The following is a 22813-nucleotide window of genomic DNA, read 5'->3' as shown; positions in this document are numbered from 1 at the left end:
CATGCTATTTAGATCACTATAGATTTATAGTATAGTCTGAAGTCTGATAGCGTGAATCCTCCTGATTTGTTTTTATTTCTGAGTAATGTCTTGGCTACTTGAGGTTTTTTCTGATTCCATATAAAACGAAGTACTATTTTTTCCGGATCTTTGAAGTATGACAGTCATGCTTTAATAGGGAGTGCATTAAATCTGTAGATTTCTTTGGGTAGTATGGCCATTTTAACAATGTTGACTCTTCCCAGCCATGAGCATGGTATATTTTTCCATTTGTTAACATCTTCAGCTATTTCTTTTTTCACAGTTTCATAATTCTCTTTGTAGAGATTTTTCATACCCTTTGTTAGGTAAATTCCCAAATATTTCATCTTCTTTGGCAGTACTGTAAAAGAAATAGAGTCCTTGAGTATTTTTTCAGCTTGACTATTGTTGGTATACATTAAAGCTACTGATTTGTAAGTATTGATTGGTTGTCATTTTTTCAAGTGTCCAGTGGATATTTTTAATCTTTTCACCATTATGGATGTTAGTTTTTGTTCAAGGCTTTCTGGTGAGTATACTTTGATGGTAGACCATTAAGCTGATCATTGTAGAGGATGGGTCTAAGACTATCTTAGAGAGCTGGTTTAGTCATGGCAAATTTCTTCAACATGTGTAAGGTGGTAAAGTATTTGATTTCTCCATTACAAATGAAATTCAGTTTAGCTGGATATGGTATCCTGGGCTGAAAGTTATTTTGTTTTAGGAGATTGAAGGTCAATGACCATCCTCTTCTGGCTTGAAGTTTTAGCTGAGATATCAGCAGTCATTCTAATATTCTTCTGTTGCTGTTCTTGGGGCTAACTGACCAGTCACGCAGATGAAGCACTGTGGATGAAATGAATGTTAATAAAAGGGAGACTGAGGCTCTACCTAGCACTCAGCAACTACCCAAGTTTATTGAACTTCTTATATACTTATCCATTGGAAGTTAGAAAATAGCAAAAAGAAGAGAAACAAAGTGAGGTATAGAAAACTGCCATAAAAAATTCCAAATCAGCACAAACTGCTGCTCAGCACATAGACATTTGATCTAAATAGAAAAAATTTTGCTTTAAGCTTAACCACAAAGTCTCTTCTGTCTGCACACTTCCTTGAGCTAAAACCAGTTACTATTGTGTAAGTGGGAGGAGAGGAACAAGGTACAGCCACCCTGTACCTCAAAAAGTGTTCCATCTCCAGCTGCAACCTGGCGAGGCCCTCCAGCATATTCTTTTCTGTGAACATTGTAACCTTCTGCTTTAATGCAGGACTGGGCTTGTTCCCAGAATAAAGAAAATCCTCCTTAGGGCCACGTTCCTTGGGGATCACATGAGACTAAACTACCATGTGTAAGCATGGGGGGGCTGTACCCCTTCATTCTTTGCCTTTTAGGTTATGATTTTCTTAGGTCTGGCTGTGTGCAGAATTTTCTCCTTCATATTAACTTTGGCAAACTTGATTACAATGTATCTAGGAGATGCTTTATTTGGATTGAGTCATGCTGGGGTTCTGAACTGTGTGCTGTCTAAATTTCTGTATCTCTTGCCACGCTTGGGAAATTCTCCTCCATTATATCTTGGAGTAGAGCATCAGCTCCTTCAGGGATTCCTATAAGGCAAATGTTTGCTCTTTTGGAGTCGTCCCACAATTCTCTCAGGGAGTGATCCGTTTTTGTTCTCCACTTCTCTGTCTCTTTGAGCATTTGGGAGCGTTCAAAAGCTTTGTCTTCAATGTTAGAGATCCTTTCTTCTGCCTGCTCCATTCTTTTACTGAGGGATTCTACTGTATTTCTCTTTCTTTGAGGTCTGCAATTTCTTTCCACATTATTTCTAAATCCTTGGAGATTTTGTCTTTGAATTCATTGATTTCTTGAGACACCTTTTGAACTGCTTCTTTAATTTCTAATTCCAACATTACTTCCATTTTATTAATCTTATTTGCCATCCATATTCTGAACTCTATTTCTGACATCTCAGCCATTTGTTTATGAATGGCATTTTCTGTGTGTCTCCTTTGTTGTTCCTTGGGGAGTTGATCTACTCTGATTATTCATGTTGCCAGAGTTTTTCTGCTGGTTCTGCCCCATGATTATTTTTCACAGTTTGGCTAGAGAAGCTGGTGAGGTGAATTTGTATTGAAGGCTCCGAGAGTTGTAGTTAACCAGTCCTTTACCAAAGAGCTGGGACTGGTGACTATGTCTTTTCCCCTACAGCTTTACAAACGTTCCTTTTAGTCCTGCAGCCTAAGGCTCTGGGGACCTCCTTGATGTGATGGGGCTAGGTGGCTCTGTCTTGTATTCAGCTACTCTCTCTCCAATCCTAGTGAATCAGTAGCTTTGAGCTGAAATCTCTACTGGGGAGAGATACAAACAACTAAGATACCCCATCCCCCACAGGCAACAACTGGAAGAGGAGAATCAGTCCCTCCACTACAACCCAACTAGGGCTCAACTTTGGAGGGTCCCTGGGTGGCCGGCCTAGGTTAAGAGTTCCAAACCAATTGTCTTGGGCAGCACAATTGCTATTCAAGAAGGAGAGTTCAAAAGGTCTCAAGCAACCAGACAGCAGGGGTCCATTGGCAGCTCAAGTGTGACTCACTTCTGTGTTCCATGGAGTCATAAGGGCCTGTCCAGCAAAAGCGTTAGTCCAGAGGGGTTGGTGCCTCCTCCCCGATTTTGCATCTCAGCCACGCCCAGTCACTGGTAATGCTGTGGGGCTGTGGCCCAGTTCTCTTCAATGAGCAAATGCTCCAGGGATTTGCGCCTGCCCGAGTCAAAGGGGAGTCAGTGCCTCCTCAGCAGGCCACTGCACTCTGCTACCAGCAGGCAGGGGAGTTAAAGCCTAACTCCCTCTGGTGCTCATTGGAAACTGATGAGTGTTCCACCTGAGTCCATTCCAAACTGGCAGTTAACGTTGCAGGGTGTGTTTTTTCTCCCTTAGAGACCGTACCTCTGCCCCAGCCGCACTCCTCCTCTGGTACCCCTGCAGGGCATGGTCTAGCTCCCTTCAGTGGTCCACAGAATTAGGGAGGTGTCTCTCCAAAATTTGACCCTAGCAGGGAGTGAGGCACTATTGCTGCTGGTGCAAGGCATGGTGCCACTGCATGGGTTCCCGCACCTCCGCCTGCTGCTGATACACACTTTCAAGGTACCAGGCCAGTCACCCTCCCCTCTGTGTCTCTCTCCACTTCTATTCAAGTCATAGTTTCAGCACAGTTGAGCCACAGCCCATGTAGTGCCCAGCCCTAGCAAGGACCCACCAGACACTCCAGCTCTGCGAGTGTGGGCTTCCAGACCTCCAGGCGAGGGGGAAGGATAGACTGAGAGTTCAGAATGGCAGGCAAAATATTTGTTCAACTTTTATGCTGGGCAACAGGATGCCCAGACTCACAGTGGGGTCCCTCTGGAGAAGGAGTCCTGGACTTCAGCGACTCTTTCCTGTGGGATAAAATAAGAGGTCTTCTGTTCTCTGCTTGCTTGTAGAGATCACACAGTGAGCCACTCTCTTGGGTGATGGGATGGACTCTCGTCCTCTTTGGGATGGGTTTTGTACCTGAAATTTGTTTCCTTGGAGTTTCAGCTTGCCTCAGCAGGTATTATGTGTACTTACCAATTTTCTCTTTCAGCTCAGCTCCCAACTTTCAGCTTTATTGGGTTCATTCTGACCATTACCTCTCCCTCTGGATGGGAGTGTCTGTTGAAAGCTGGCTCCAGTCATCCAGCCATCTTACCTCAGCCCCTAAAATGTGTGTTTCTTGAGAGCAAGTACCACCTTAATCATCTTTAAGTAGCCCAGCTCAGTAGTTTATTGAACGTAAAAGATGCTCAACAAGTGTACTACATAATGTAACAAAGATTCAGAATAACTTCTGTGAGCTATGTGTCAAAAAAAGATAAAATATGATAAAGTAGAAATTTTAAATGTTTTCTTCTTCAAAAAAATAGCAACTGAAGAATAGCTTGATGGAATTTGGAGAACCATGGAAAATGAATCCAGGAGATGGAGCATTTTATGGCCCTAAAGTAAGTAAAGCATATATTTCAAAAAAGTAAAATTTAAAATAAAAATAAACACTTCCTCTAAGGAAACATCATTTAATTTACAGATTGATATAAAAATCAAGGATGCCATTGGCAGATACCATCAATGTGCTACAATTCAGCTGGACTTCCAACTGCCAATTAGGTTTAATCTCACGTATGTTAGGTGAGTGATTAAATATGCTAAATAATGTACTAATATACTGATTATTAGTATTTGTTATTTAAGCATTAGCAATACTAAAATAAACTTTACCAGTGAGTGTCTAGTATATGTGCTGTGTGCTCAGTATATATTTGTTGACCTGTGCATAATCCACTGGGGGTTCTCAGAATACAGTCTAAGCATAAGATTATAGAGATGTGATCAAAGTATCATGAAAACATAATAGAGACTTGGCTCAGCGCCTGTAGCTCAGCAGCTAGGGTGCCAGCCACATACACCAGAGCTGGGCAGGTTCAAATCCAGGCTGGGCCTGCCAAACAACAATGACAACTACAACCAAAAAAAAAAAAAAATAGCCAGGCATTGTGGCAGGTGCCTGTAGTCCCAGCTACCTGGGAGGCTAAGGTAAGAGAATTGCTTAAGAGTTAGACTTTGCTGTGAGCTATGATGCCACCACTCTCTACCGAGGTCAACATAGTGAGACTCTGTCTCAAAAGAAAGCAAAAAACCAAAAAACAAAACATAATCCAGGCTGCTAACTCTCTCTTGGCATGTGGGGAGGACTTCACAAAATGCTGGCATTGTATTTGTCTTGAGGATGAGATGTTTGTCAGAAAAAGCAAAAGAAAAAGGCAATTCATTAGTGTAAATCAACAACATATTTATACAAAAATTTTTTAACACATAGAAAAACTGTGTGTGTGTACAGTCCAATGTGTTTTTAATACATGTATAGAGTGGTGTGACCACCTCCATAATTAGAGATTCTTTCTTTCCAACAAACCCCTTTGTGCTGCTACTTGGTAGTCACACTATCCTATCCCTAGCCCCTGGCAACCACTAATATGTTCCCCGTCACTCTAGTTTGCCTTTCAGAATATCCTATCAATGGAACCCTGCAGTATATGACTTGAGGAGACTGGCTTTTTTCACATGGTTTAATGCCTTGGAGATTCACGCATGTTTTTTTCATGTACCAATAGTTTATTTCTTTTTAGTGCTGACTACTAGGCCTATATATGGATGCACCTCAGTTTTCTTGGCTAATCTCATTTAACACTCATTTAAGAGCATTTGGGTTGCTTACAGTTTTTGGCGATTTTGAATAGAACTGTTATAAATATTAGTGTATAGGTTTTGTGTGAATATAAGTTTTTATTCCTTTAGGGTAAATACTTGGAAATGGGTCAGATGATAAGTGTATTAACTTTGTAGAAACTGCCGAATTGTTTTCTACAGCATCTGTACCATTTTGCATTCTCTCCAGCAATGTGAGAGAGTCCCAAATGTTCCATAATCTTGTCAGCTTTTGCATTGTCAGGTTTTGTTATTGAGCCACTCTAATAGGTGTGTATTTCATTATGTTTGATGTTTTCTTTTTTTAGTGCCTAATGATAACATCTTTTCATGTGTTTATTTGCTATTCACATATCTTCTTTGGTTAAGTGTTGGCTCAAGTTTATGCCCAGTTTTTAATTGGGTTGTTTTCTTACCATCGAGTTTTGAGAGTTCTCTATGCAGTCTAGATGCAAGCCCTTTGATGGGTATATGATTTGTAAATATTTTCTTCTAGTCTTTAGCTTGCTTTTTCATTTTGTATAACATTTTAACTTTCTCGTTCATCTTGAGTTTTCATTTCAGTGAAGTTCAGTTTATAATTTTTTTCTTTTATGAATCATGCTTTTGGCAACCCATCTATAAACTCTGCCTAAGCACAGGTCATGAAGATGTTTTTCTGTTTTATCTTAAAAGCCTTCCAGTTTAAAGTTTTATATTCAGATCTAAGATGAGTTAATTTTTTCTGTAAGATGTGCAGTTTAGGTCAGGGTTCAATGTTTGCATCTAGATGTCTAATTAGTGTAACATAATTTGTTAAGAATTTGTTCACTACTGTACCTTTGCCAAAAGTTATGTTTTTTTGACATGTGGATCTGTTTCTAGATTTTCAGTTCTGTTCTATTGGTCCATTGATTATCCCTTTGTCAATACTATGCTGTTCTAATTACTATAATTTTATAGTAAATCTTAAAATTAGGTAATAGAAGGGATTCACCATTCTAGATGCCTGTAAGAACATTCACGATTTATGGAAGGAGGGCAAAATATCAACATTAACAGAGTTTGAAAGAAGCTGATTCCAACCCTCATGGATGACTTCAAGGGGTTCAAAAATTCAGTGGAAGGTGCCTGCTTGGGCAGCACTTATACTAAAATTAGAATGAATGATACAGAGATTAGCATGGTCCCTGCACAAGGATGACATGCAAGTTCGTGACGTGTTCCATATTAACAAAAAAGTTCAGTGGAAGAAAACTACAGTTCTGGTAGAAATAGCAAGAGAACTAGAATTTAAAGAGGAGCTTGGAGATGTGACTGAACTGCTACAATCTTCTGATAAAACATGAGTGGGTGAGGAGTGGCTTCTATGGATGAGCAAAGAAAGTGGTTTCTCGAGATGTGATCTGGTAGAGATGTATGAACATTGTTGAAATGACAACAAAGGATTTAGAATATTACATAAACTTAGTTTTGTTTTCTTTTTTTTTTAAGACAAAGTCTCACTCTGTCACCCTGGGTAAAGTGCCAAGGTGATTGGATAAAATCAGAATTATTTTGGAAGTACAAGTTTTTAAAGAAAGAGATAAAATTATCACCAGGGTTGTTAAAATATCAAGAAAGTCAACAGAATAAAGTGGAGAACATTTTGAAAAATGAGATTTACAGTGGGGGAAGTGGGTAGTGACAGGCGTGGAGGGCAATGGGATTAAAACAGTTGGCCATGAGTTGACATTTTGTGATGCTGAGCGAGGACGTGGGATTTCATTATTACTATGCTCTCTACTTGTGTATCCTTAATAAATATTTTTTTTAATAAAGGAAAAAAGATTAGCAAGCAAAGCAGTCTTTTGAGAAAACAAGACACAAAATAAAGGAGAGATCTCTAAAACCACTAGTCTAAATCCATAGGCAAAATTAAATATAAGGTAAGAAAATAGCTATTACTGAATCTCAGGAAAGTACTTCAATATCTAATTTTCATTTTTTAGTAAGGATGGAAATGATAAGAAGAGACCTGTAATCATTCATCGAGCCATCTTGGGGTCAGTGGAAAGAATGATAGCCATTCTTTCAGAAAACTATGGGGGGAAATGGTAAGTGATATGCAAAAGAAAAGCTATATGTCTGTTGTTCTTAAAAGCCATATCTAACAAGATAAAATACTGGGGAAAAATGGCAGTCCCTGCCTCATAATTAGCAAGAATCTAAACAGCAAATATGGAATTCTTATTCTATTTGCCAGATCAGGAAACAAAAACATAGAAAACAAAGGCAGAATGGCATAAAACTGTACCGTTTATCTTTTGGGGGACTCAGAAAGTTAAAGTTATCCTTTCGCCTATTTCAAGCCCTTCAAAGATCTAGTTTGCTATCTGAAAAACTTGAAGCCTGCACTCCTAGATACCATTCCTTCTACCCTGTCCTTCCTTCAACCCATATTGTTTATCTTCAGGGTTCCCGGTGACCACTGAGGAGGAAAACATATAAATATGATCCATGAATGGACTGGACAGTGCACTGCACAAACCCAGAGAGGATGGCCACAGCCCATGGAGGGTGACAGGGAGGGAATGCCCTTGAGAGCAGAATTTTGAGTGGTGCCTCTTGTAGTCCTCTTTGCCAAAAATGAAAACAGTCCAGAGGGATAGCATTACATTGATCCACAAGATCTGGGTATTGCTTTGGTCACAAGGTCAGATATTTAGAAGTAATTAGATCAAAAAAGGAATTTCATAGATTTGAGGAAGGAAGGGAATGATGCTCAGCATGGGCCATGAAGGTGATATTGCCACCAAGAAACCCTCACTGTTGAGGAATTTCTCAGTATTCACATACAAGAGAACCCATTCTGTTAAAATTAGCTTCTTTTCCCCCTCTACTGATGGCTCAGTGGTTCATGAACAGAGTGGCCATCAGAGCATATATGTGGGCTCAACAACATGGACCTTCCCTGACAAGGTTCCATCTGGCTGTGTTCTGAGGACTCAACTTGTAATGAGTGGCAGTTAATTCTGACTCTCCACTGTGCTACCATAACCCAGAGGAACAGTCGGCTATTTTGTGGCAGGTTGATTCTATTGGTTCCCCTTCATTATGCAAGTGCCAGTGATTTGTTCTCCCTAGGAAAGACCGCCTCTGGGTTTTGCTTTCCTCTTCTCCGCCATGCTTCTGCCCGCAGCACTGTGTGTATACTTAATAAGCCTCATCTGCTGTCAGCAACAGTGAGGTCTCTGACTTTGAAAGTATTAATAATTTTATAGCAAGAAGTAAGGCACCTAGCTGACATTGGAGGATTCAGAAAACTATCATCTCAGAAGCAACTGGCCTTACTAGCAGTTACAGCACCAGGTGGCAGGAACAGTTTGTGATGAGGCATCCTGTATCACAATTCTGCAGTGGAAATGCTGGGAACCAGCCACCACTTGGGGACATTTTGCCTTCCCTTCCGTTTTGAAGACGTTGACAGTGCATCTGCTCATGCAGTTTTCTGTCTTCAGAATTCACTGCCCCACTGCTGCTACTGCTGGGCACGTCCCTGCAGCCCTCTGTGGACCAGGCCCTGGCTGCTACCGCTGGGGTCACAGCCACAGGCTCTGAAAGCTCCGTATCTTGGTGTCACGCTTCTTTGTCAGAATGGATTCCGTATGGTGTCCCTTTCTGTGTGCCTTCAGTCACCATGCTGTGTTTCTCTGTTTGGCAGACACATACTAGCTAGATCACACACTAGCATTCTAGCATTCATGTCTGGGGAGGCTGAGGGAGATTTCTGAGAAGGAAACCTAAGTTGGGAATTTTCCCAAACAGGATTTTCCAAAGGTCCTCAGTAGCTAAAGAGCTAAGATTCTAAGCCATTCAAGTTACAGATAAGCCAAAAGCATAGGTTTGAATATATATGCCACCGAAGTATGAGTTAACATATGTATATTTCTTTCCAGTTGGCTCTGTTTTAAATACTTTAGTACAGATGAGAACTGGTGCCGTTTTGCACTAGAATGATAGTGAAAATGGTAAAAAACTAAAGAGAACTAGTGGAATCAAGAGTTGGAGAGGGAAATGGGAGGTGGTGCCAGTGCACTGAGTCCGTCATTGCAGGACTCAGGCAGCCTCCCTGCACCTTGAACATCCAGACTTCAGACACCGGCCAGGCTTGTGGGGAAATCAGACACCAGCCAGGCTTGTGGGGAAATCTCCCCAACAGCCCAAACTAGAAATGGTTAAAATGTGGCCAAATTGGGGAAGTAGGAATAGGGATGGGGTGAGGACAGAGCTCAAAAAGAAACATTTACTTTTCATTATATACACTGTATTTCTGTGTTTTATCATGTGTATTATTACTTTTTTTTTTTTTTTTTTAAAGACAGGGTCTTGGCCTGTCTCCCAGGCTGGAGTGCAAAGGTGCAATCATAGCTCATTCTAACCTCACACTCCTGGGCTCAAGCAAAATAGTATTACTTTTATAAGATTTTGTTTGTTTGTTTGTTTGAGACAGAGTCTTACTTTGTCACCCTCAGCCTCCCCAGACATGAATGCTAGAATGCTAGTGTGTGATCTAGCTGGGTAAAGTGCTGTGGTGTCTACCTCAAAGTCTTGGGCTTAAGCAGTCTTCCTGCCTCAGACTTGCAAGTAGCTGGGACTACAGGTGCCTGCCACAACTTCCTGCTGATTTTTCTGTTTTTAGTAGAGACGGGATCTTGCTCTTGTTCAGGTTGGTCTAGAACTCTTGAGTTCAAGCAGTTTACCTGCCTCGGCTCCCAGAGTGCTGAGATTACAGGTGTGAGCCACTGCACCTGGCTGTATTGCTTTGTTTTTGTAATTTAAGAAATATAAAATGCCTATTGCCGTTCCTTCCACTTTCAAACTAAAACTCTCAGGATGACAGGGGAAAAGGCAAACATGTCCCATATCAAACATTGCTTATCCCCACACTCTACCTTTTTAAAAAGAAATTATATTTAACTTATATTTTGAGATAATTGTAGGTTCATGTGGAGTTGTAAGAAATTATACAGAGTTCCAGCCTAACTTTTACCCAGTTTTCCCCAATAGTAACATCTATATACATTATCACAACCAAGAAGTAGATACTGATACAAACCAGCAAACTTGCTCACCGGTTTCACATGCACTTGTGTGTGTGTGTTTGTACTTAGTTCTACAAAACTGTATCACACAGAGTTGCAGAACCACCTCCGGTGAGGGTATAGGACAGTCCTCTCACTCATAGGCTCCCTCGTGCTGCCCTTTTATTGCCACAGTTGCCAGGTCCCACTCTGCTTATCTGACCACCACGAATCTCTTCTCTACTCCTTCATTTTGTCTTCTCAAGAATGTTACAAAATGGATCATACCATACACAGCCTTTTGAGATAGGCATTTTTGCACCCAGCAGAATCTTCCTCAGTGTTGTCTGTGTTGTTGCAGGTATCAGTGGTCGGCCCCTTCCCTTTGCTGATGGTGTTCCATGGTGTGAGTGTGCCACAGTGTAACCAGTTCTGGGCTACTGTAAAGCTGCTAGGAACATGATTTTGTATGAATGTACATTTTTATTTCTTTGAGATAAAGTCCCAGGAGTGCAATTTGCTCAGTCATATGGTAAGTTCATGGTTAGCACTTCTGGCTGTTTACCCTTTTCCCACCAAATTCTAAATTTCTCCTTTTGTCTACTCTACTACCTTCAAATTCTTAATATAGTTTGGTTTTCTTTCACACCACTCTACTGACACTACTTTTTTGAGAAGTCTTTAAAAAAAACCTTTAGTGGGTGGCATCTGTGGCTCAAAGGAGTAGGGTGCCGGCCCCATATGCCAGAGGTGGTGGGTTCAAACCCAGCCATGGCCAAAAACTGCAAAAAAAAGAAAAAAAAAATCTTCAGTTACTGTAGTCCCAGCTACTTGGGAGGCTGAGGCAAGAGAATCACTTGAGCCCAAGAGCTTGAGGTTGCTGCGCTGTGACACCACAGCTCTACTGAGGGCAACATAGTAGGACTGTGGCTCAAAAAATAAAAGAACTTTAGTTATTTTTAAATCAGATAATAAGTCGTCATTGTTAGATTCTGAAATACATGTTTTATATCTTTTTCAGGCCTTTCTGGCTTTCTCCTCGTCAAGTAATGGTCATCCCTGTGGGGCCAACTTGTGAAGAATATGCACTTCAGGTACCATCAGGGACATTTAAGTCCATAAGAACAGTGCATGTATTCTACGTAGGTCATTGGCTTGGATGTTGTTCATGCTTTAAAACATTGTATAACTAACACATTAACTTAACAAACCATGTTTTCAGGAATTGACAGTAACATAAGAGTCATGTGTGTATAGCCATTTCTAGTTTGGGCTGTTGGGGAGATTCCCCCACAAGCCTGGCCGGTGTCTGAAGGTCTGGATGTTCAAGGTGCAGGGAGCCTACCTGAGAACACTGATGGACAGGATTTCGTATGAACATTATTCCTTAACTTTTATGAGAAATTGGTATTTTAAAATATCTCATAATTATTCTTTAGCATATGGCTCTGTTAGGAAAGAAGTTTTTTCCATCCATTGCCACATCAAAAATTGTCTTAGCAACTTGAAACAACAAACAGTTTTTATCTCATGGTCTCTATGAATCAGGGATCTAACAGCAGATCAGCTGGCTGATTCTGCCACACGCTCAGGAGGCTGCAGTCAGGCTGTGGGCTTGGGCTCCTGTCCTGGGGCTCACTGCATAGTTGGTGGGGGCTCTGGCTCCTCACTAATTGGGTTTCCTCTTAGGTTGCCTGAATGTGCTCACAGCATGGCAGCCAATTTCCTCAGAGCAAGCAATCCAAGAGAGATGGGAGCTGCAGTTGTTTGTAAACTAGTCTCAGAAGTGATACGCCATCACTTCTGCCTTCTTTGCAGCCACAGGCTAACTGGTACAGCATGGTGGGAACTATGCAAAGGTGTGAATAACAACAGATGGGGAATATTGTGGGTTGCTGTGGAGGCTGGCCACCATAAATAATGTAAAAATTTATGTTTCATTTTTTTCCAGGTGTCCAGTGAATTTTTTGAAGAAGGATTGATGGCTGATGTTGATTTAGATCATAGTTGTACACTAAATAAGAAAATACGAAATGCACAGCTGGCTCAGTATAATTTTATTTTGGGTAATTTAAGTTTGTATATACTTTTCCAAATGTTTTTTTTCCCTCATTAATTCCAAAAAAACAAAATAAGGAATATGGTACAACTACTTGATTACTAATCTGATTGTTTAGTACACACCACGAAGGGTCCATGGAGTTCCTGCATTAGCTGTTCCTCATACTCTTTATTATCTGTTGGAGGAAGAGTTGTGAAGTTTCACATGAATTTCATGGTATAGTATTATTAGCAATAGTTAATGTTGTAAAAAAAAATGGAAAAAATGTGAAAATAATCCCATCAGTAGAATTATACTCCTTATGCTTCAGCCTGACAGGACTAAAATATTTTGTCTTGCTCTTCTGGTTTATTAGGAATCTTTGGGATTAATCTATGGATGAAAAAACTCCACACTTAAAATGATTAAAATAAAAGGATTTAGTTGGAAAATAAAATGTCCTTGAGGTAAATGGAGTAATTGATACAGAATCTAAAATTTTGGCTTTAAAAATTATTTCAAAATCAAGAGAGACTTGACTTTAGTATGATCCACTTATGGATAATGCTATCTCCTATAAGCTTAAGGAGTCTGTAAAAGGCAAAATAAATATACAGAGAGAATTGTCCTATTGCCAGTTTTTTATTGATAATGCAGGCATTTCAATCAGCCTTCTTGTGGTGACAGAAATCTCAAGATCACTTAGACAAAGGCAGTATTTACTGGAAGGGTCCTAGAGTATCCCGTGACGTGAAGCGTGGAATTGAATGAGCCAAATCATTAGAAGAGAAGCCAAGAGCCCAACCCCAACCAGGACTGCTTCTCCCTGTTTTTAGTTCCTGTTTCACTCTGGTTCCTATGCTTCTCTTGAATACCTACTTTATTCCTCTTATCTGAGGACCAATTTCTTCCTTTTGCACGGCTAGAAACATATTTGCAGATTTCTGCACCATCTCACAATATGAGTCACTACAGAAAACAAATTTTTACCCACATTCCAGAAAATTCTGGTTGGCTGGCATGGTTCTGGTATCCACCCCTTGACTCGTCAAGTCTGCCAGGTGGACTCCGGGTCTGTAAGAGCTCCCTGCTACCCTCTGTACCCCAAGACCACAGTAGCTGTTCTCTCAAAAGGAAAACAGAGAAGTGGGATTAGAAATCATTCCTTCCCACAAGAAGCTTATCCCTAATGGTCATTAGCTTGGCATTTAGTGATTTATACTGAAGAAAAACTCAGGAACATGTGTCATGTGACTTCTGACTTAATGTTTAATAAATTATTACATTATTTCCCTTTTTACAGTGGTTGGAGAAAAGGAAAAGATAAATAATGCTGTAAATGTTCGAACAAGAGACAACAAAATTCATGGAGAGATTTCAGTAATTTCTGCTATTGATAAATTGAAGAATCTCAAGAAATCACGTACACTAAATGCTGAGGAAGACTTCTGAAGTCCTTTCCTTGTACTTGCCTCTGTGTAACTTTGTTGTGACCCTCACCCAGTTAACATATTAGTGCTTTTCAGAACAGTAGACCCACTGATGGGCCCACCCATGCACTCAGTTGAGAAAGGAGACAGTGAATGGGTAGCTTATCTGTCCAAGTTTAATTCACTGTTGTACTCTGGGGACAATTAGAGGGCAAGTGTGGGACACTGTCAAGCAGTCAACACCTTGACAGACTTAAATGGGGAAATGTTATTCATCAAAAGAGGAAACACTAGGAAATGAGAATTATAAAATGTCATGGGTCAGATTTGTGATTTTCAGAAGGTGGGCTTTCAAATAAAAGTTTGCCGAATTTTTTTGAACATGGGGAATCTTATTTTATAATACTGTCTCAGGTATTTTTATGACCGTTACCCTTAATTTCACATTGAAACTTTATCTTCAACGTTGGAATTGTTACTTAATTTTAACTAAACCACAAAAGCAGCAGCTAGTACTAAATACTGGATCATGACAAAAGACTGAACATCAAAGAAACTCAGTGTAGTGAAAGCTGTTGTTTGCAATATGGGTTAAGAGGTGCCCTTGTAATGCTCTAATTCATAACTGAGCCTTGTTCACCTGGAGAAAAAATAAAATGCATCATAGTGTTTCCAGTGTGTCAGCTCTGGGCTTCTACCACGGTAATATTGAAATTACTTTTTTTTTAGAGATTGAGTCTTTACTTTGTCACCCTCGATAGAGTGCAGTGTGTCACAGCTCACAGCAATTTCCAGCTCTTGGGCTTAGGTGATTCTCTTGCCTCAGCCTCCCAGTAGCTGGGACTACAGGCGGTGGCCACAACACACGGCTCTTTTTTTTGTTGTTGCAATTTGACCTGGGCCGGGTTCGAACCCACCACCCTCGCTATATAGGGCCAGTGCCCTACCCACTGAATCACAGGCACTGCCCTGAAATTACTTTTTTGATGGAATAACATCCCATCAAAAAAGTAATAGACTCAAATGGATTTATAGACTCAAATGGATTTCAGATAGTTTTGTTTAATTTCTGGTACTAATGTCTACTCCCATGGATTCCAGATTTTAACCAGGAGGAACCCCTTGGTCAGAACTGAATTAAAATGGCTTTCAGTCAGTAGAGAATTCAGCTACCTGTCAAGAAGTATTTATTGTTTATTTGGCTAAGTGCTATACAATTCAAAATAAATGCTAAGAAATGATCTCTTTTCAACATACTGATCATTTAGTTAGCTTCTTGAAGGATGTGAACAAGAAACAGCAGGCAAACGGAACGGTTACATTTCAGACCTGTGTAGTTGTATAAATTGCAGATTATGTGATAAACTTTTCCTTTCTTATTTTGGGGGTGGGGGGGACAGAGTCTCACCTGGGTGGGGTGCCATCGTGTCCCAGCTCACAGGAACCTCAAACTCTTGGGCTTAAGACATTCTCTTGCCTCAGCCTACCAAGGCGCCAGTCACAATGCCCGGCTATTTTTTGTTGTAGTTGTCGTCCCAGGCCGGGTTCGAACCCGCCAACTTCGGTGTATGTGGCTGGTGCCGTAAGCACTGTGTAACGGGCGCCGAGCCTGTGATACAGGTTTTAAAACTGACATTTGATGGAGGCTTACCGTCTGACAGGCACTACTCCTGTATTTTTGTTTTTTCATTCATCAAACGCGCACGAGAGGGAATGGGTAGCAGGAGACCTCATAATGAATGAGCTCGCACAGGTAGGTGGGAAGAAAAGCTTGTCAACAGCTGGGTTCAAAGATGCCCTTAAAGGAGCAGGAGCAGGTGGCCGTGAGCTGCAGGTCAGCTTCTGTCCCCAAGGCCAGCCTTCTCCACGGAGGGCTGTGCTGCGGACCCTCCCTCCACATCCCAGCACCCAGCTGTGGTCCTGCTGCCTCAGAGCCTGCCCTGCTTCTCTTAGTCTCAGTGAACTTTCTGGAAGCACCGGAATATTTCAGTAGTCACCCCAGGGTGAAACCTAGGGCAGGCCTCCAGCCCTGGATCCAGAGGCGCTGGTCCCTAGGGCCACCTGTCACACCTTGGGGCCTCAGTGTCCTCATCTTAAATAAGTACCTTTAAAGTTCGAAATGAGACCCGGTGATGCCATTGGAACTTTTGCATAGTGCCTTGCACGCAAAAACAATTTTTTATCTCTAAATATATATATTCAGACACAAACAGTGGTAGCCAGCTTCTCAAATTTGCCTGCGTCTGCAGGCAGAGGTGCGCTTGAGAACTAAGCAACCTCACAGGGTCGCATTCCGCTCCAGTACCGGTCCGCGGAACCGAAGCTGGGAAACGCACTGACCTCCCCGGTCCGGCCCCGGGCCTGGGACGTAGCCCCTTCCCGGTCCGCCCACGGCGCGTCCCGGGACCCCGCCCCCGAGGACCCCGCCCCTTGGCCCGGAAATGCTCGCGCCGGCAAAATGGCGGCTGCGGCAGGCTGGTTGCGGATTCTACCCCGCCTGTACCGTGCGCTGCTTTTCCTCTCGCAGTTCTGCATCTTGTTGGGCGACGGTGAGTTAAAGGCCGGGACCCGCGCCGGCTTGTGCTGAGTCGCCGGAGCATCCCTGAGGCTGCAGGAGGTGGCAGAGGCTGATGGGGGAGGAGGCTGCGTGGCGGGCTCCGGGGGACGAGTCGCTGCGTCCGGGGACTGCGCGCCCTGGCCACCCGGCCCGAGCCCCCTCGGCTCGGCGACACCGAGTCGCCCAGCCCGGCTTCAGAAGCCTCGAGCGGAGGTGGAGCGCCGGGGCCGCGGTGCGGGCCGCGGCACTGGAGCCCGACACCCCCCTTGGTTTCCTACTTGCTCACGGACCTGAATAGTCGTCGACCCATCGGCCTTTCGTCTTTCAGTTTTCTGTTTCTAGCAGTCAAGCCGTGAGGTTTTCAGGAGCATTATTGCTCTGGGGTAGACCCTGCGTGTTAATCGCACAAAGCGAGGGTTCATTGCCCGGGATAACACGCTTCTCTAATTGCGGGATCCTTGCTTTAGAGCGTTGGCAGCCGCTGGCTCAGTCAGTGAAGGATCCGGCCCAGTATGTACGTTCACAGTGGTTCCCAGGGCAGGCGTTAGGTATCGTCTAGTAAACATACACATCTATATCTAGAATTTTCTTCGTTGACAAAATTTCTCGTAGTGTACGAAGTCATTTTCCGTTTTCGAATACTTTGTTTATTGTATTTTAAATTTTGTGGATTAAAGCTGATAAACAGCCATTTTCAGTAGTCACTCTAGGGACAGTGTTTGAATACTTTTTTGACCTTTTTAAGTTTCTAATCTTCTCTTTTTTTCAGTCCCATGTCCCCCCTTTCTATCTCATTTCTATGCACTTCATCCATCAGTATAACCTTCAACCAATGCTGCTTTCCCTTTAGAAAGTTTCTTCTACTTCTAGAACCCTGTTCCTGATGTTGGATGTTAAAGGCTCCCCCAAGGCTCTGTGAAATGGAAGGATCCCAGGGGAACTGAGAACATTTCATGGTCACTTGGGAAGCAGGGAGGAAATGCTTTTATGAGTGTGGTGCTTACCAGGATGGCAGCAGAACCCAGCTTTAACTGCAGGTGTCTCTGACTCCAGTTCTTTGGTTTTCCCATTCCAGTGTAGCACCTCATTGCTAATGATCATGTCTCTTCACTGTGGAAAATTATCTTCTGTAATTCTGATTAGTATTATAAGGGAATAAGTGTCTCTCTTACCCCTTGCAGAAAGTACTGAAATCCCACCTTATGTGATGAAATGTCCAAGCAATGGTTTGTGTAGCAGACTTCCTGCGGACTGTGTAGACTGTGCAACAAATTTCTCCTGTATTTATGGGAAGCCTGTCACTTTTGACTGTACAGTGAAACCATCTGTTACCTGTGTTGTAAGTAATGCACTTACTCTAAATAAATTTGTTGTAAACTTTGAGTTAAAAGTGCAGTTTAGACTTGACTATTGGGGGAAAGAGTCTGAAATGATTTTTATATTCTGTACTGCTATGTTGAATATGTAAGAAATAAAAATTCTTTTGTCCCTTTCATATCAAATGATGATTACTGTCAAGCCAATTGATGTTAGCTGGAAAGGCGCTTGACAGAAACGTTTTGTAGGACTTGGAGAAGATCTCAGCCTGATAGTGTAATATGAATCAGGTATAATTCATTTATATGGGTTTTGTGTTCTTAGTAGTGACAGCTAGTGTGCAGAGGAGATGGTAGCATCTTTTTATCATAAATGAGATTTTTGAAGGGGTCAGTACCTATCTGTGGTGAGAAAATGGATTCAATAAGTGCTAGGATTCCTGGGTAGTTCTCTGGAAAAAAATTCTCTGGAATCCCTGTCTAGGTAGACCATATATATAATATAAGAAATAAGACCTTGAAGTACCAGAGAAAACATGGTAGTTTTTGTAATGATTCTAAAATGTGGAATATTTTTCTAAGTATGAGATAAAATTTAGAAGCTATAAAAGAAATAATTGATACTATTGACTTAAAAATTAGAGCTTTCTGCATGACCTTAAAACATAAAGGCAAAAAAAAAATGACAAACTAGGAAAAAATATTTCTAACATATATGGCAAATAATACACTAATCTCTATAACATGTAAAGACTTCTTAAAAGCCAGTGAGAAAAAGATGATAGTCTTTTTGGGGGCCGGTGCCTGTGGCTCAAAAAGAGTACGGCGCTGGCTCCATATACTGGAGATGGTGGGTTCTAACCCAGCCCCAGCCAAAAAAAAGAAAAAAAAAAGATGATAGTCTTTCAGAAAAATGGTATTAGGACATGAACATATGGTTTATGGGAAAGAAAATACAAATAGACTTTTATAACATGAAAAAATGTATTAATCAGGTTGGCAAAAAAACTTTGTTACAACACTGAGTTTGTGGGGGCATCAGGGTCAGATCTTAATAGTGGGTAGGCAAATTGGTCAGCCTCTTATAGGCAGTTTGTCACATCTGTCAAATTTATAAATGTACATAGTCTTTGATCTAGGAACTTCATATCTAGGAAATTATGTTACATATATTATTGTACATGGATCAGATTAACATGCATCAGGATATTTTATTTTTCTTTAATTTTTTGTTGGAGATTCATTGAGTGTACAAGAAACCAGGTTACACTGATTGCATTTGTTAGGTAAAGTCCCTCTTACAATCGTGTCTTGCCCCCAAAAGGTGTGCCACACACCAAGAGCCCACCCCCCCTTCCCTCTCTTTACTCTTCCTTTCCCCCATCCCTCCCTCCTTCTTTCTCTCTCTGCTCTCCCCTTCCCCCACCCCCATGTCATTAATTGTCACTAATTGTCCTCATATCAAAATTGAGTACATAGGCTTCATGCTTCTCCATTCTTGTGATGCTTTACTAAGAGTAATGTGATCCACTTCCATCCAGGTTAATACAAAGGCTGTAAAGTCTCCATCTTTTTTTAGTGGCTGAATAGTATTCCATGGTGTACATATACCACAGCTTGTTAATCCATTCCTGGGTTGGTGGGCATTTAGGCTGTTTACACATTTTGGTGATTGTAAATTGAGCTACAGTAAACAGTCTAGTGCAAGTGTCCTTATGATAAAAGGATTTTTTTCCTTCTGGGTAGATGCCCAGGAATGGATTGCAGGATCAAATGGAAGGTCTAGCTTGAGTTCTGTGAGGGTTCTCCATACTTCCTTCCAAAAAGGTTGTATTAGTTTGCAGTCCCACCAGCACTGTAAAAGTGTTCCCTTCTCTCCACATCCACCCCAGCATCCGCAGTTTTGAGATTTTGTGATGTGGGCCATTCTCGCTGGGGTTAGATGGTATCTCAGAGTGGTTTTGATTTGTATTTCTCTAATAATTAGGGATGATGAGCATTTTTTCATTGCTAGCCATTCATCTATCTTCTTTAGAGAAGGTTCTATTCATGTCTCCTGACCATTGATATATGGGATTGTTGGCTTTTTTCATGTGGATTAATTTGAGTTCTCTATAGATCCTAGTTATCAAGCTTCTGTCTGATTCAAAATATGCAAATATCCTTTCCCATAGTGTGGGTTGTCTGTTTGCTTTGGCTGTACAGAAGCTTTTCAGTTTAAGTCCACTTGTTTATTTTTGTTGTTACTGCAATTGCCACGGCAGTCTTCTTCATGAAGTCTTTCCCCAGGCCAGTATCTTCCAGCATTTTTCCTATACTTTCTTTGAGGATTTTTATAATTTCATGCCTTAAATTTAAGTCCTTTATCCATCTTGAATCAATTTTTGTGAGTGGGAAAAGATGTGGGTCCAGTTTCAGTCTTTTACATGTGAATATCCAGTTCTCCCAGCACCATTTATTGAATAGGAGTCTTTCCCCTAAGGTATGTTCTTGTTTGGTTTATCAAAGATTAGGTGGTTATAAGATGTTAGTTTCATTTCCTGGCTTTTTATTTGATTCCAAATGTCTATGTCTCTGTTTTTGTGCCAGTACCATGCTGTCTTGACCACTATGGCTTTGAAGTACAGACTGAAATCTGGTATGGTGATGCCCCCAGCTTTGTTTTTATTACTAATAACTGCATTAGCTATACAGGTTTTTTTTCTGGTTCCCTATAAAATGCACAATCCTTTATTCCAGTTCTTGAAAGTACGATGTTGGTATCTTATTGGTATCTTAATAGGGATGGCATTAGAATTGGTGGATTGCTTTTGGAAGTATAGACATTTTAACAATGTTGATTCTTCCCAGTCGTGAGCATGGCGTGTTCTTCCTTTTGTTAATATCCTCTGCTATTTCCTTTCTTAGGATTTTATAATTTTCTTTATAGAAGTCCTTCACCTCCTTTGTTAGGTATATTCCTAGGTATTTCTTTTTCTTTGAAGCTATGGTGAAGGGAGTTGTGTCCTTAATTAGCCTCTCATCTTGGCTGTTATTGCCATATACAAAGGCTACTGACTTGTGGACATTGATTTTATATCCGGAGACATTCCTGTATTTTTTGACTCCAGGAAGTCTTGTAGTTGAGTCTTTGGGGTTCTCTAAGTATAAGATCATATCATCAGCAAAGAGGGAGAGTTTGACCTCCTCTGCTCCTATTTGGATGCCCTTTATTTCCTTGTCTTACCTAATTGTATTGGGTAGAACTTTCAGCACTATGTTGAATAGTCATGGTGACAGAGGACAACCTTGTCTGGTTCCAGTTCTGAGAGGAAAAGCTTTCCATTTTACTCCATTCAGTAAAATACTAGCCATGGGTTTGTCATAGATAGCTTCTGTCAGTTTAAGAAATGTGCCACGTATGCCTGTACTCTTCAGTGTTCTAATTAGAAAAGGATGCTGGATTTTATTGAATGCTTTTTCTGCATCTCTTGAGAGGATCATGTAGTTTTTGTTTTTGCTTCTGTTAATAGGATGGATAATGTTTATGGACTTGTGCATGTTAAACCAGCCTTGAATCCCTGGGATGAAATCTACTTGATCATGATGTATGACTGTTTTGATGATCCTATTGGCTAGGATTTATTTGAGAATTTTTGCATCTATATTCATTAGTGAAATTGGCCTGAAATTCTCCCTTTTGGTTGGGTCTTTTCCACATCAGGATATTTTTTTAGTTGCATTATCAGTCAAGGCAAAAGGTTAAAAAGAAACAATGTTCGGGCAGAACCTGTGGCGCTGGCCTCATGTACAGATTGTGGCAGGGTTGAACCCGGCCCCAGCCACCTAAAACAGCAGTGGCAACTGCAACAAAAATAGCTGGGTGTTGTGGCAGGCACCTGTAGTCCCAGCTACTCAGGATACTGAGGCAAGAGAATTGCTTAAGCCCAAGAGCTGGAGGTTGCTATGAGCTGTGACGCCACAGCACTCTACTGAGGGCAACAAAGTGAGACTCTGTCTCTAAAAAAAAGAAAGAGAAACTGAATGTCGAAGAGAACGCTGTTTAATTTATGGCACACATGTAATGGAATGAACATCTCACAGCCATTAGAAAGAGCAAGCAGGGCTCAGTGCCTATAGCATAGTGGTTACGGCACTGGCCACATACACCGAGGCTGACAGGTTTGAACCTGGCTGTGGCCAGCTAAACAGCAATGACAACTGCAACAACAACAAAAAATAGCCGGGTATTGCAGTGGACGCCTTTAGTCCCAGCTACTTGGGAGGCTGAGGCAAGAGAATCACTGAAGCCCAAGAGTTTGAGGTTACTGTGAGCTGTGACGCTACAGCACTCTACTGAGGGCGACATAATGAGACTATGTCTCAAAAAAACAAAACAAAACCAAGAAGCTCTAAAGTAGTGACATCTGTAAAATTAAGTGAAAAGTACTGGGGGAAAGTTAAATGTATATAGTATAAGTGTGCCTTTACATAGAGCAGACTGTCCCTGAAAGTACAGAGGGCCTACAGTGCTTGGCTGAGGAGGGCATTGACACCAGAGGCTGGGCCAGGCTGACTCCATTCTTCTGTTGTGTCTTGAGATGTGTACCTTGCAAATATATCACCTAATTTTTAAAAAAAATCATTTACTAAAAAAGCCTGTATTCTAAATGTACCACTAAAAATAGGCAGGTATTTAAAAGAGTATTGCCTAATCAAGTGATCCCTTACCCAGAATCGAACACTATTCATAAAAAACATTTTTTCAGTGATCAAAAAAGTTAATAGTGCTTACTGCACCAGCACTTCCGCCAGAATGGGAGTGTTTAAGAGATTAGCACGGCCCCTGTCCTGTGTTAGGATGAAGCATTAAAAACACTAAAAATTGACTTCCAGTGATGATTGTGATCATGTAAGAGTGCTTTTGAAAAATATGTATTAAACAATACACATATAATGTTAAGTGGAAGTAAAAAGCCTTAAGAATGTTTTTACTTACTCTATTTAAGTAAATCTATAAATATACATTTAGAAGAAATGTAAAAAAAATTAAAAGTGTTTATTTCTAAAGTGGTTACAGGTTTTTGTCTGAGAGTTCCAAATGTGTGGCATACTAAGAACATATGGTTTTTTTTTTTTTTTTTT

At 41.1% G+C, this 22813-nt stretch overlaps 2 protein-coding genes and 1 non-coding gene across 3 annotated transcripts in view; all 3 read left to right on the top strand.

Annotated features, from left to right (window-relative positions):
* Positions 1 to 14482, top strand: part of TARSL2 (threonyl-tRNA synthetase like 2) — a 68584-nt gene extending 54102 nt beyond the window's left edge. Inside the window, exons 14-19 of the mRNA XM_003801013.2 lie at positions 3965 to 4042; positions 4126 to 4226; positions 7274 to 7378; positions 11367 to 11439; positions 12297 to 12411; positions 13690 to 14482. Coding sequence (XP_003801061.1) covers positions 3965 to 4042; positions 4126 to 4226; positions 7274 to 7378; positions 11367 to 11439; positions 12297 to 12411; positions 13690 to 13838 — 621 coding nt within the window. The 3' untranslated portion in view covers positions 13839 to 14482. The remainder of the gene's footprint in view (positions 1 to 3964; positions 4043 to 4125; positions 4227 to 7273; positions 7379 to 11366; positions 11440 to 12296; positions 12412 to 13689) is intronic.
* On the top strand, positions 6410 to 6517 carry LOC111721873. Its single transcript, XR_002770874.1, has one exon. It is a non-coding gene; the product is annotated as a U6 spliceosomal RNA (small nuclear RNA).
* A 1788-nt stretch (positions 14483 to 16270) lies between the features above and the next one.
* TM2D3 (TM2 domain containing 3) overlaps positions 16271 to 22813 on the top strand; it is an 11993-nt gene continuing 5450 nt past the window's right edge. The window contains exons 1-2 of the mRNA XM_012812195.2: positions 16271 to 16365; positions 17555 to 17712. Of these exons, the coding sequence (XP_012667649.1) occupies positions 16275 to 16365; positions 17555 to 17712 (249 nt within the window). The 5' untranslated portion in view covers positions 16271 to 16274. The remainder of the gene's footprint in view (positions 16366 to 17554; positions 17713 to 22813) is intronic.

This window comes from Otolemur garnettii, unplaced genomic scaffold (assembly GCF_000181295.1).
Source record: "Otolemur garnettii isolate 467f Iridium unplaced genomic scaffold, OtoGar3 scaffold00194, whole genome shotgun sequence".
In the NCBI taxonomy this organism is placed as follows: domain Eukaryota; kingdom Metazoa; phylum Chordata; class Mammalia; order Primates; family Galagidae; genus Otolemur; species Otolemur garnettii.
Note: the sequence above shows the minus strand (reverse complement) of the source record. Positions and strands in the feature narration are given on the sequence as shown.